Here is a 13645-nt window from a genome sequence, read left to right as displayed (position 1 = left end):
CCATCCCCATTGTGACATCTGTACGTTGGCGAAGCGCGTCACAGACACAAGCGCCAATCAGAAGCTGAGAGCCTGGGTTCGAAAATTCCTAACGTCTTTTTCGGTTTGAAATGGTTGCCCGGGCGCTACGGCCGCGCGGGTGAGTAACGGTTGTTAGTTTGTTTACGGGTCTGGAGCTTGATCGGGTCTCTGGGTCAAAGGGGAGGAAATGGCATTGGTAAATGGTATCGATAGAGTGGGAATGGCGGAGGGGAGCACCTCGCGCAGTCTCGGACCCGAGTTGAGTCTGCACCGATTGCGCGCCTTAATACAACACCAAAAACAAATTGGAAATTAAGTAAAGGTAGGGAAATTGTCAGCAAAGCTGGAATAGTTCCGTTTGCATTGAGGCATGGTCGACCAGAGCTACTTGTCTAATCGTGAGCCAATTCCGAGTTGGGGCTTTGACTTAGTTCGGTGATTTGGAGCTAAAGGAGGGAGCGGTTGGGAAGAATCGCAGCTCCTGATGGCCGCTCCACTTCTGCAAGCTAGTGAGTTAGGCCGGCTGGTCAAATCATCCACGATTACAGGGTTGACTCGTTTATACATCTTTCTTGCCACAAAGGGTTGACTTGTCCTATTTTTAGGTTGTTACACTTAATTTTTGGGGTCTTCCGTGTCACCAGTCACTTCAGTTAGCAAACTTTGCATCATCTGTGGTGCAGCGTGTATCCTTCTCTTGACCAATACCTTAATGAACTAAGGCAAAGCCCGAATAGGCATAGAATATTAAAGCAAGGAAGTTATGATGAATCCTTATAAAACACTAATTTTGGCCACAACTGTAATATCATGTTGAATTCTGGGCACTGCACTTTAGGAAGGATGTGAAGGCTTTAGAGTGGATGCAGAAGAGATTTACTAGAATGTTTCTAGGGATGAGGGATTTCAATTACGTGGATAGACTGAAGAAGCTGGGGCTGTTGTGCACAGAGAAGTTTGAAAAGAGATTTGATAGAGGTGTTCAAAGTTGTGAGCAGTCTAGAAACTGTTCCCATTAAGCACAAGGGAGACAGATTTAAGGTGATATGTAAAATGTTTTTATGCAGCAACTGATTATGATCTGGAATGCAGTGGCTGAAAGGGAATCAGATAAGCATTTGAAGGTGGAAAAATAATTACAGGGGTATGGGGAAAGCGTATGGGGAGTGGGACTAGCTGGATTGTTCTTGCAGAGAGCTGGCACAGGCTTGGTGGGCTGAATGACCACCTGTGCTGTAAGCATTCCCTAGACCTGGGAATTGTAATATAACATGGAACTCTATACTTCAGCTACTGGAATACACCTAGTACTGCTAGTTTCCATTTGACTGATGAACCGGATAAACATCCATCAAATTGATATGGGCATAATTTTATTTTATTTACATCAGGTCATTAAATGATCATTACACAGTTTAACATGGTGCAATCGATAGGGGTGTGTCGATGTGTATATCTATTCCTGTTTGTAATATGAATCAACCCATTCAACTCACTTTCTCTTTAAAACATAAACTGTTGTAGTCATAATCCAGCATACCTGCATGTTTAAACTGGCACAGACAGCCCTGACGGGTCACTAATTCTCAATATGATTATGGAAGAGAACATCTTAGCTGCCTCTCCCTTTGATGTCTATCATAGAGGGCTCCAGTCAATCAGTAGCCTTGCCTTCTTTCTAAAAGAACTCAACTAGCTGGCCATCAAAATTGCTATCTTCGCCGGCGACAAGGGTAAATATATAAGTGAAAATAAATGCTCTCAGACTGATCAAATGTGGTTTCAAATAACATTAAAAATAAAATAGAGGACAAATGGGCCACTACAGTGCCACAAGGGGAAAGTATTCGCTTGTTTTCAAGAAAGCATGTTAAATGGGTAATGAGCGGCCTAGCTATAAGCATACCAGCTGAGGTTACGTGAAACAGTAACTATTTGTTTTTGTATTGTAACCATAAAGACAATCAGATGAGGTGAATGATATTTGAAATGCAAATGGACTTAAAACTGAAGAACACAAAATGGTAAATATTAATGTTTACTACTTCCAATTATTCACGAGGGAAGATATGAGCAACATGCCCATCGCAAATAGCAAATAAAGCTGATGAGCTGAGGGCACAGATAGACACATGGCAACACGATATCATTGCTACAACAGAAACTTGGCTTAAAGAGGGGCAGGAATGGCAGCTCAGCATCCCTAGATATAGAATTTTCAGGTGAGATAGAGCGGGGGATAAAAAAAGAAGGGGTGTAGCATTATTGGTTAAGGAATCAATAACAGCTGTGAGGAGGGATGATCCGGTAAATGAATCATCCAATGAGGCTATATGGGTTGAGCTCAGAAATAAAAAGGGGCAGCCACACTACTAGGAGTGTACTGTAAACCCCCAAATAGTGAGAGGGAGATGGAAGAACAAATATGTAGACAAATTTCGGAGTGCAGAAACAATAGGGTAATAATAGCTGGGGATTTCAACTACCCCAATATCAACTGGGATACAAACAGTGTGAAGGGCACAGAGGGCTCAAAATTCTTGACCTACATTCAAGAGAACTTTTTCAGCCAGCATGTAACAAGCCCAAAGAGAGGGGGGTACAGTTCTAGATTTAGTCTTCGGTGATGAAGCTGGGCAAGTGGATGAAGTAGCAGTGGGTGACCATTTTGGAGATAGTGACCATAATACAGTTAATCATAGAAAAGGACAAAGATAAAACAGGAGTAAAAGGTCTAAATTGGGGGAAGGCAAATTTTACAAAACTGAGAGGTGATCTGGCGAAAGTAGACTGGATACAGCTACTTGAAGGAAAATCAGTGGGAAGCATTCAAAAGTGAGATTCTACAGGCACAGTGTAGGCATTAGAAAAGCAAAGAGAGGACATGAAAAATTATTGGCAGGTAAAATCAAGGAAAGCTCAGAGATAACTAAGGAAAGGGTAGGGCCTATCAGAGATGTACAAGGGAACTTGTGCGTGGATGCAGAAGATATGTGCAGGGTTCTTAATGAGTTTTTTGTCTCTGTCTTCACAGAGGAGAGGGATGATGCAGACATTGTAGTAAAAGAGGAGTGTGAAATATTAGATACGATAAGCATAATCAGAGAGGAAGTACTAGAGGGACTGACATCCTTGAAAGTGGATAAATCACCAAGGCTGGATGGATTGCATCCCATGTTAAAGGAAGCCAGGGAGGAAATAGTGGATGCGCTGAGGGTCATCTTCAAATTCTCACTGGATGCAGGTGAGGTGCTAGAGGATTGGAGGTCTGCGAACGGTGTACTATTGTTTAAAAAGGGTGCGAGGGACAGGCCAAATGATTGTAGGCCGGTCAGTCTGATTTCGGTGGTGGGTAAATTATTAGAATCAATTCTGCGAGACACTTAGAAAGGCACAGATTAATCAGGGGTGGTCAGCATGGATTTGTTAAGGGAAGGTCGTGTCTTACTAACTTGATTGAGTTTTGGCTGCGTTTGCTGACAACGCTACTACTAGGTGGCGCTGCAGTGGCACACGCACAAATGCAGACTGTGCCACTAAATCGTCACAGTCTGCGACGTCAGCAGCTGCCAGGACTAAAGATGGCATTGCTCAAATAATCACACGAAGGCAACCTAAACAAATGGCAGCACACAATGGCAGGAGGAAGAGAGCGAGTGGGGGGGTGGGGGAGAGCGAGTGGGGGAGTGGGGGGGTGGGGGGGAGCGAGTGGGGGGGTGGGGGGGAGCGAGCGGAAAGGCTGGGGGGTGGAGGGAACGAGTAGGCGGGCAGGCCGGGAGAGGGAGCAGGTGGGCGGGCTGGCGAGGAGGGAGCAGGCGGGCTGGTGGGGACAGTGAGAGCGAGCAGGCGGGCCGGGGGGTGGTGGTGGCGGCTGGTGGAGGAGGAGAGCGCACCCGTCGCCACCACCAAGGTTTTTGGCCGCGCTCTCCCCGCTTCCCCCATCCGCGTGGGTTTCCGCCAGGTGCTCTGGTTTCCTCCCGCAGCCAAAGACGTGCAGGTTGATAGGTAAATTGGCCATTGTAAATTGCCCCTAGTATAGGTAGGTGGTAGGGGAATTGAGAGAAGGTGGGGATGTGGTAGGAATATGGGATTAATGTAGGATTAGGATACATGGGTGGTTGATGGTCGGCACAGACTCAGTGGGCCGTAGGGCCTGTTTCAGTGCTGTATCTCTAAATAAATAAATAAAAATAAATCGCGGCGCTCTCCCCGCTTCCCCCAACCCCGGCTCTCTGCACGTGTTACTCAATGATGTCATCTGCGCATGCGCCAACCAGTCCTGGCAATGCAGAACGCAGCGCATGCGCAGAGAGCAGGAGCCAATCTGTGCATGTGCACAGATTGGCGCAGTCTGATGACATCAGCTAGTGGCTGCGTTGTTGATAATCACTTTGTTGAATCTTTGAGGAAGTAACAAGGAAGGTAGTGCAGTGGATGTGGTCTACATGGATTCTAGTAAGGCATTTGACAAGGTCCCACATGGTAGACTGGTTAGTAAAATGAAAGCCCATGGGATACAGGGGAGTGTGGCAATTTGGATCCAAAATTGGCTCAGTAGCAGGAAACAAAGAGTAGTAGTCGACAGATGTTTTTGCGAATGGAAAGCAGTTTCCAGTGGCGTTCCACAGTAGAGCATGGCTATCCTACCCGAACCCGACCGGGCCCAACGACATGTCCAGCATTCGGGCTCGGGTCGGACACAGTGACAGCCAGGGCGTCAAGGCGGGAAACGTGCATCCGGTCTCTGCACTAGTCCACAGTGAGCGATTCCATCCAAGGTAGAGCACAACCTCTTTAATATAATCAACTTCATTCCAATGGTCGGGTTGGGCATGGGAAAAAAATCAAAGGGGTCGGGTGTGGTTCTGTCGGGTTTCAATTGCAGACCCAAGCAGGCCTTTATTCCACAGGGCTCAGTGTTGGGTGCCTTGTTGTTTGTGGTATTTATTAATGATTTGGACTTAAATGTGGGAGGTATGATTGGGAAATTTGCTGATGACACAAAAATTGGTCGTGTACTTGATAGTGAAAAGGATAGCTGTAGACTCCAGAATGATATCAATGCTTTGGTTGAGTGGGCAGAAAAGTGGCAAGTGGAATTCAATCTGGAGAAGTGTGAGGTAATGCATTTGGGGAAGGCAAACAAAGCAAGGGAATACACAATAAACGGGAGAATATTGAGAGGCGTAGAAGAAGTGAGAGACCTTGGAGTGCATGTCGCTATGTCCCTGAAGGTGGCAGGACAGGTAGATAGAGTGGTGAAGAAGGCATATGGAATGCTTTCCTTTATTGGCTGAGGTATAGAATACAAAGCAGATATGTAGGCAAATCTCAGAGGTGTGTGAAAATAATAGGGTAATAATAGGGGATTTCAACTTCCCCAATATCAACTGGGATAGTCTTAGTGCAAAAGGCTTAAAGGGGGCGGAATTCTTGAAATGCATACAGGAGAGCTTTTGAGCCAGTACGTAGAAAGTCCGACAAGAGAAGGGGCAGTACTGGACCTAATCCTAGGGAATGAAGCTGGACAAATGGTAGAAGTGTCAGTGGGGGAACATTTCGGGAATAGTGACCATAACTCTGTAAGATTTAAGGTAGTTATGGAAAAGGACAAAGATGGACCGGAAATAAAGGTACTGAATAGGGAATTGCTGATTTCAATATGATGAAACCGGATCTGGCCAAAGTGGACTGGGAGCAGCTACTTGTAGGAAAGTCTACATCAGACCAGTGGGAGTCATTCAAAGAGGAAATAGTGAGAGTTCAGAGCCAACATGTACCCGTTAAGGTGAAGGGTAGGACCAACAAGTTCAGGGAACCCTGGATGTCAAGGGATATAGAGGATTGGATCAGGCAAAAAAGGAAGCTTATGGCAGATTCAGAGTGCTGAAAACAGCGGAGGCACTAGAGGAATATAGAAAATGTAGGGGGGTACTTATAAAAAAAGTAATTAGGAGAGCGAAGAGGGGACATGAAAAAACACTGGCGGGCAAAATAAAGGAAAATCCTAAGGCATTATAAAAGTACATTAAGGGCAAGAGGATAACCAGGGAAAGTGTAGGGTCCATTGGAGACCAAAGTGGCAATCTGTGTGTGGAGCCGGAGGACATAGGTGAGGTTTTAAATGATTACTTTTCATCTGTGTTCACTATGGAGAATGACGATGTAGGTGTAGAGATCAGGGAGGGGGATTGTGATGTACTTGAACATATTAACATTGAAAGGGAGGAAGTATTAGCTGTTTTAGCGGGCTTAAAAGTGGATAAATCCCCAGGCCCAGATGAAATGTTTCCCAGGCTGTTATGTGAGGCATGAGAGGTGCCTCTAACACAAATTTTCAAATCCTCTCTGGCCACAGGAGAGGTACTAGAGGACTGGAGGACAGTGAATGTGGTACCATTATTCAAGAAGGGTAGCAGGGATAAACTATCCCTGATTTATCTCCACTTGGGGAGGCAGGGATTAATCAGGGATAGTCAGCAAGGCTTTGTCAGGGGGAGATCGTGTCTAACTAACTTGATTGAATTTTTCGAGGCCGTGACGAGATGTGTAGATGAGGGCAAAGCAGTTGGTGTAGTCTACATGGACCTCAGCAAGGCTTTTGATAAGATCCCGCATGGGAAATTGGTTAAGAAGGTAAGAGCCCATGGGATCCAGGGCAGTTTGGCAAATTGGATCCAAAATTGGCTCAGTGGCAGGAGGCAGAGGGTGATGGTTTAGGGTTGTTTCTGCGAGTGGAAGCCTGTGACCAGTGGTGTACCACAGGGATCGGTGCTGGGACCCTTGCTGTTTGTAGTATACATAAATGATTTAGATGTGAATATTGGAGGTATGATCAGTAAGTTCGCAGATGACACGAAAATTGGTGGTGTCGTAAATAGTGAGGAGGAAAGCCTTAGATTACAGGATGATATAGATGGGCTGGTAAAATGGGCGGAGCGGTGGCAAATGGAATTTAATCCTGAGAAGCGTGAGGTGATTCATTTTGGGAGGACTAACAAGGCAAGGGAATATACAATGGATGGTAGAACCCTAGGAAGTACAGAAGGTCGGACCTTGGTGTACTTGTCCATAGATCACTGAAGGCAGCAGCACAGGTAAATAAGGTGGTTAGGAAGGCATATGGGATACTTGCCTTTATTAGCCGAGGCATAGAATATAAGAGCAGGGAGGTTATGATGGAGCTGTATAAAATGCTAGTTAAGCCATAGCTGGAGTACTGTGTACAGTTCTGGGCACCACACTCTAGGAATGATGTGATTGCAGAGGAGATTCACCAGGATGTTGCCTGGGCTGGAAAATTTCAGCTATGAAAAGAGACTGAAAAGGCTCGGGTTGTTTTCCTTGGAGCAGAGAAGGCTGAGGGGGGGACATGATTGAGGTGTACAAAATTATGAGGGACATTGATAGTTTAGATAGGAAGAAACTTTTCCCCTTAGCGGAGGGGTCAGTAACCAGGGGGCATAGATTTAAGGTAAGGGACAGGAGGTTTAGAGGAGATTTGAGGAAAAAAATTTCACTCAGGGTGGTTGGAATCTGGAATGCACTGCCTGAAGGGGTGGTAGAGGCAGGAACGCTCACAACATTTAAGAAGTATTTAGATGAGCGCTTGAAACGTCATAGCATACAAGGCTACGGGCCAAGTGCAGGAAAAGGGGATTAGAATAGTTAGGTGCTTGATGGCCGGCACGGACACGATGAACCAAAGGGCCTGTTTCTGTGCTGTATAACTCTGACTCTAAAAGCCGGGATGTAATGCAGGAACTGTATAAAATGCTGGATAAGCCACAGCTGGAGTATTGTGTACAGTTCTGGTCTCCACATTACAGGAAGAACATAATTGTTCTGGAGAAAGTACAGAGGAGATTTACAAGAATGTTGTCAGGGCTTGAGAGTTGCAGCTATGAGGAAAGATTGCATCGGCTAGGGTTGTTTTCCTGAGAACAGAGGAGGCTGAGGGGTGACTTAATTGATGTGTACAAAATTATGAGGGGCCTGGATAGAGTAAACAGGAAGGACCTGTTTTCCCCTAGCATAGAGGTCAATTACCAGTGGGTACAGATTTAAGGCGATTGGTAGAAGGATTCAAGGGGACGTGAGGAAAAACGTTTTCACTCAGAGGATGGTGGGTGTCGGGGAAATTCACTGCCAGGAACAGTGGTGGAGGCAGAAACCCTCAACTCTTTTAAAAGGTACCTGGACCGGCACCTGAATTGCTACAACCTGCAAGGCTACTGACCAGGTGCTGGAAAGTGGGATTAGATTGGGCAGCTAGTCTTTTTGGCCGGCGCAGACACAATGGGTTGAATGGCCTCCTTCTGTTCCATAATTTTTCTATGGTTCAAACAAATATCCTAAGTAACATCATGACTTTAATATGTGAGATGGATGACCTTTAACAGGCTAAGCATGCACAGAACATGCTGAGAGAGATTATAGAAAATATAATCTGGCATTAACGATCATCATGAAGTCAGTGGACACTGAGAAGATCCCAGTAGAGTGGAAACAGGATATTGTCCAAATTAAAAAGGATACCAAAACAGACCTGGTAACTCCATGTGAAAACCTATTGGATTGGATTAAACCCTGGATAAGATCAGGGTTAACCGGAATTGGATAAGAAATTATCTGAAGGGCAGGAAATGCATACTTGTTAAAGGAGTTATGTTAGAGTTGTGGTGGGATGGGGAGGGAGTACTGAGTTGACTGAGTGGCAGAAAACAGTAGGGATAATGGGCAAGTACTCTAATTGGCAGAATTTGACTAGTGGTGCTCTGCAAATATCTGTGTTGGGTTCTCAACGATTCACTGTATTTATTAACAACTTAGATGACTGGATAGAAAGTAAATGCCGGCTCAGATCAGCAAATGAAACCCGACCCGGGCCCGACAGAACCACATACAACCCAAGCCCGACCCGGCCCAAGTCCTTCCATTTTTTCCCACGCCCGACCCAACCATCAGTTAACATACCTTCCGTTTTTCACTCTTGTTTATTTGCACAAGCTTAAAATAACTGTAATAAAACCACCTTTCAAGCCCAAAAAGTACATAAACATTGGAGCCACTTACCTGAGGTTGTGATGGAGCATGTCTGACCCGGCCCAACCCAAATCCGAATGCCGGACCTGGAAGTGCGACCCGAACCCAACGCATGCCGTCTGGTTCGGGTTGGGTAGCCAGCCTTTAATAGAAAGCCACATAATTTGCCACTGACACAAAGATAGATGGCATTGTAAGCAGTGTAGATGGAAGTAGAACATTACAAAGAGATATTGATAGATTTAAGCGAATGGGTAAAACTGGCAAATGGATTTCAATGTCGGCAAATGTAAGGACCTAAAAAAAAGAACAGGGTACTTTCTAAATGGAGTAAAGCTAGAAACAGTGGAGCTCCAAATCAACTTGGGTCCAGGTACATAGATCATTAAAATGTCATGAACAGGTGCAGAAAATAATCAAAAAGGCTAATGGGATATATCTAAAGGACTAGAATATGTGCTTACTACATGTATACATGTAGAAATCATGCTTCAGCTATACAAAACCCTGTTAGAACACATCTGGAGTACTGTGCACAATTCTTGGCACAACACTTGAGGAAGAATATCTTGGCCTTTTGGCGGAAGGGCAGGGGTGGGGGGGGGCGGCGGGGCAGTGTAGATTTACCAGAATGATACCAGGACTTCAAGGGTTAAATTTATGTGGCGAGATTACACAAACTAGGATTCTATTCTCTGGAATTTAGAACATTACGGGGTAATATGGGGGAACAGATAGGACTGAGAGAAACTATTTCTGCTGGTTGGGGAATCTAAGTCTAGGGGACATAGTCTAAAGTTTCGAGCCAGACTTTTCAGGAGTGAAATTAGGAAACACTTCTGGACACAAAAGGTAGTAAAAGTTTGGAACTTTTTCACAAATGGCATTTGATGGTGCATCAATTATTAATTTAAAAACTGAATATGATAAATTTTTGTTAATTTAATTTGGATCATAAGTAGGAGCAGGAGTAGGCCATTCAAAGTAGAATCTATGACTCCCTTGTAGATCAAAAATCTGTCTAACTCAGCCTTGAATATATTCAATGACCCTGCCTTCACTGTTCTCTGGGGAAGAGAATCCAAAGATTAATGACACTGAGAGAGGAATTCCTCCTCATCTTAGTCTTAAAATAGAGACCCCTAATTTTTAAACTGTGTCATCTAGTTCTAAATTTCCCCCATGAGGGAAAACTTCCTCTCAGTACTTACCCTGTGAAGCCCCCTCAGAATCTTACATGTTTCAATAAGATCACCTCTCATTCTTCTAAACTCCAATGAGTATAGGCCCAACCTGCTCAACCTTTCCTCATAAGACAACCCCTTAATCCCAGGAATCAGCCTAGTGAACCTTCTCTGAACTGCTTCCACTACAAGTATATCCTTTCTTCCTATACTTCTGAAATGTCAGCTTGAATATTTAGTTCCCAGGCTTGGTCACCTTACAACCACGTTTCTGTAATGGCTATATGATACCCTGTGTGATCTTCCTTTAACTCCTTGTATGTTGATGCGTGCAGTACAAAATAAGTTAACATTGAATTTATGTATTTTTTTTTATTTTGTTTTCAAACCTGACTATTTAAATTCAATGTATTGCTAGATTTTAAAGCTGCAGAAATTAAAATTAATTTCAAGATCAATCTTAAGCTACATTGTGATTATTGATGGTTACGAATGTTCTGATCATTTCTATATTGTTGTCTAATAGAAAAGAATAGCTCCTAGTGTACATGATTTTACTTTTAGAATTATTTTGTAGAACATTTTCCTGGACACAATGTTCTGCATGACTAAATACTACCTTCAGATTCAGTTGGGGATCCCCTGGTGAGGCACTCCAGTAACTGATAGTTGTCAGCCAATCACATTCTTCATCTCAACATCCTGTGCAAACGTGAAACCCTCTGTTGCTTATTACACAGCTTTGGCTAGTCCTTCTCTCCCCGCAGCAACCCTCCACCCACCCCCCCCCCCCAGCTCACTGACTAATGCAAAATGCCCCTCATGCAAATATTCTGAATTTGCACCAGTCCTGAATGGTCTGTAAATTTGCACCTAAAATTTTTGGTGCAATAGGAGCAGTGTTTAATAGCAATTTTCATCTTTTTAGCATTTTTAAAAATTTCTCCTTTTTTTGAATCTTTGAAAGCGCCTATTATTTGCATTCAGATTTGAAAGCTTCCATATTTGTATTTTATTAAACATACTATGTTTAATTTCAATCAATGGTGATTTGGCTTCAATTTTCATGCAGAAAGAGGAACTTCAAGAGAATATGGAACAAGTTTGACGCTTTCTCCAGGTTCTGAAAAAACAATTCTTTAATGCCAGTTTTTAATGTTTCGTCATATGTTAATGGAATTATCGGGAAATTTTGGCATGGCTCATCAACTGGAAGATCAGTGTAGATTTTGGCGTGACTTGTGGCTTACAGGGAATTCCAGGCCAATGTTGGCAAATAAACTAAAGTGCCATGACAGGAATTACAAGCAATTTAACCAAGCAGCAATTTTTGGTTTAAGCTATGTGTTTATGATGGAAACTTGGGTTCTGAATATTTAAATTAATCCTCAATGGTCCAGCAGTTCTACTGTCATCTTGATAGTAGAAAACTGTTGCCACAAAAATTGGTATGTTTATTATCTCACCTGAGTGTTAATGCACCAGCTAATGAAACTTTTTCCCATAATTATCTGGGACCATTGATAATTTGTTATCATTTCAGACTTCCAACAGGCATTCATATGAGCTAGTGAGAGAGCCAATGTTAGTTACACAGTATGGGATTGTTTAGTATGATTCCTATGTTCAGTGGCTGATAGCAGATTTAATAGGACTGAGTAGTCAAACTACTGAACTTCCTGACCATAAAGGCTATAAAAGAGCAAAAGGTCATGAAGATCAGTAAAGCATGGGAGTCTTATTGTTATACTCCCACATTTTAGCATAATGTAATCGCATTACTAGGTTTAAGGTAGTGCAGCAAATTCCAAAGCATAAGGGACAAAGGGTCAGCTTACAGAAGTGACCAGTGACATTAAACCTAAGATAATATCTAATGCACACCTGAAATTTGTAATACAGATAATTTAAAAATAAGGAAGCTAGTTTAATTTGTTCAGTTACCATAGGATTAGAGGACACAACTACAAAATTTACAAGCCTCAAGCTCAGTTAAGGATCTGAAAACCTTATTTTCTCCCACAGGATAGATTCCCAGAAAAAATAATTAATTCATATCAATTGATTTTAAAAGAAAATTGATCAGTTCCTGCTGGACAGAATTAAGGGTTATAGCAATAGTAACAGCATTACTGATTTTATTTTCAGAGAGGGGAAATAACTTACTCTTCCTTAAAGTGTCAGCTGGTGGGGTAGATTAAGAAAAAGTTGATTAATTATGTTCTACTGTGGATGGGATCAGCTTGATGGGCTTATTGGCTCTCTTTTGAACTTTATTATATTAATTGAGTGGAAAATAGAATTCGTAATATGCGTCTATATTGTAGTAAGTTGGGAATAAGCTATTAAAGCAATCCACCTGTTCTTGACCAACTGATCAATCTACTTATCCTTGCTTACCTATTGAAAATGGAACACTGCCTATATCTTAATAACTAATACTATGTAATTGTGTAAATGATGTGATTTAAGTATTAATAGATTTCAGTGGGGAAAAACTTTTGAGGGAGCATAAGATAGTTTTGCTAGGTAACTAAAAGTTTTGTTTTCCTTACTGCACAGATTTTCCACCCAACATGGATATCAAGTTTTTGAGACATAGGGTTAGTGTTTTGATCATTTACAGATGCATGTGTAAGGTATAAATTCCTGATGTGAAGAACAGTGGAAGTGAAAAGGAAAATAATCATTTTCAGTATGGTGTCTGTTACTCCATGCAAGAAGAAAGCTCTCAAAAACAGTGAAATGGACAGAGAACAGAAAACAGCCTGGAAAGCAGTACCTCTTCATCAGATTCCAAACGGTACCCCATTAAAAGAGTTACATAAACTTCAGCGTGGTTCAGCAAATAGTCAACGAGAGGATGTCAACTCCGTGCCTCCAGCCACGTTCACTTTATCCTCATTAAAAACTGAGCAAAATCCTCAAATAAATCATCGACTTCAGTCCACAATGCTGGAAAAGGAGGGGACATTTAATGTAATCCCTCCTGAATTCAGTGACATAATAGATTCTGATTCAACCTCCACATGTGTAAACCAGACCTATGTCAAATTTCATTTAAATCCCATTGGGTCTAAATTGATCAAACAAGTAGTCTCTGAGAGTCCTGCCAAAATGTTCCAAAGAATGAAAGGCAAACTTCACTGTGACCATCTTCAGATACCGGAAAAACGCCATCTTCAGATGCCTCAAAAAACAACTTCTGGTTTGAATGGGGCTGACCAATACTCTGTTGCATCTGTGAATGGAGATGTCTTAGAAAACACCTTTTCAGGTATGAACTAATAGTGATTAAATTTTGACTATGATCCAGGACTCTGCATAGTTAATATTCTGATTAACCAATTACATTTTAATTATTTTGTCACTGAAGCCAGCTGCTGGTATTCAGC

The 13645-nt window shown here is 42.7% G+C and overlaps 1 protein-coding gene across 6 annotated transcripts in view; it reads left to right on the top strand.

The window, feature by feature from the left end:
- Positions 1-57: 57 nt before the first annotated feature.
- Positions 58-13645, top strand: part of mis18bp1 (MIS18 binding protein 1) — a 106439-nt gene continuing 92851 nt past the window's right edge. For 2 of the 6 annotated variants that reach the window (XM_068038877.1, XM_068038871.1), the window contains exons 1-2: positions 58-139; positions 12813-13527. In XM_068038877.1, coding sequence (XP_067894978.1) covers positions 12948-13527 — 580 coding nt within the window. In that variant the 5' untranslated portion in view covers positions 58-139; positions 12813-12947. Of the gene's footprint in view, positions 140-261; positions 344-1732; positions 1755-3055; positions 3266-11322; positions 11371-12812; positions 13528-13645 lie in introns of those variants that run through there. The other 4 variants (XM_068038872.1, XM_068038873.1, XM_068038875.1 and 1 more) reach the window with 4 other exon arrangements.

The sequence above is a fragment of the Heterodontus francisci genome, chromosome 9 (genome assembly GCF_036365525.1).
Source record: "Heterodontus francisci isolate sHetFra1 chromosome 9, sHetFra1.hap1, whole genome shotgun sequence".
NCBI classification, from domain to species: Eukaryota; Metazoa; Chordata; class Chondrichthyes; order Heterodontiformes; family Heterodontidae; genus Heterodontus; species Heterodontus francisci.
Note: the sequence above shows the minus strand (reverse complement) of the source record. Positions and strands in the feature narration are given on the sequence as shown.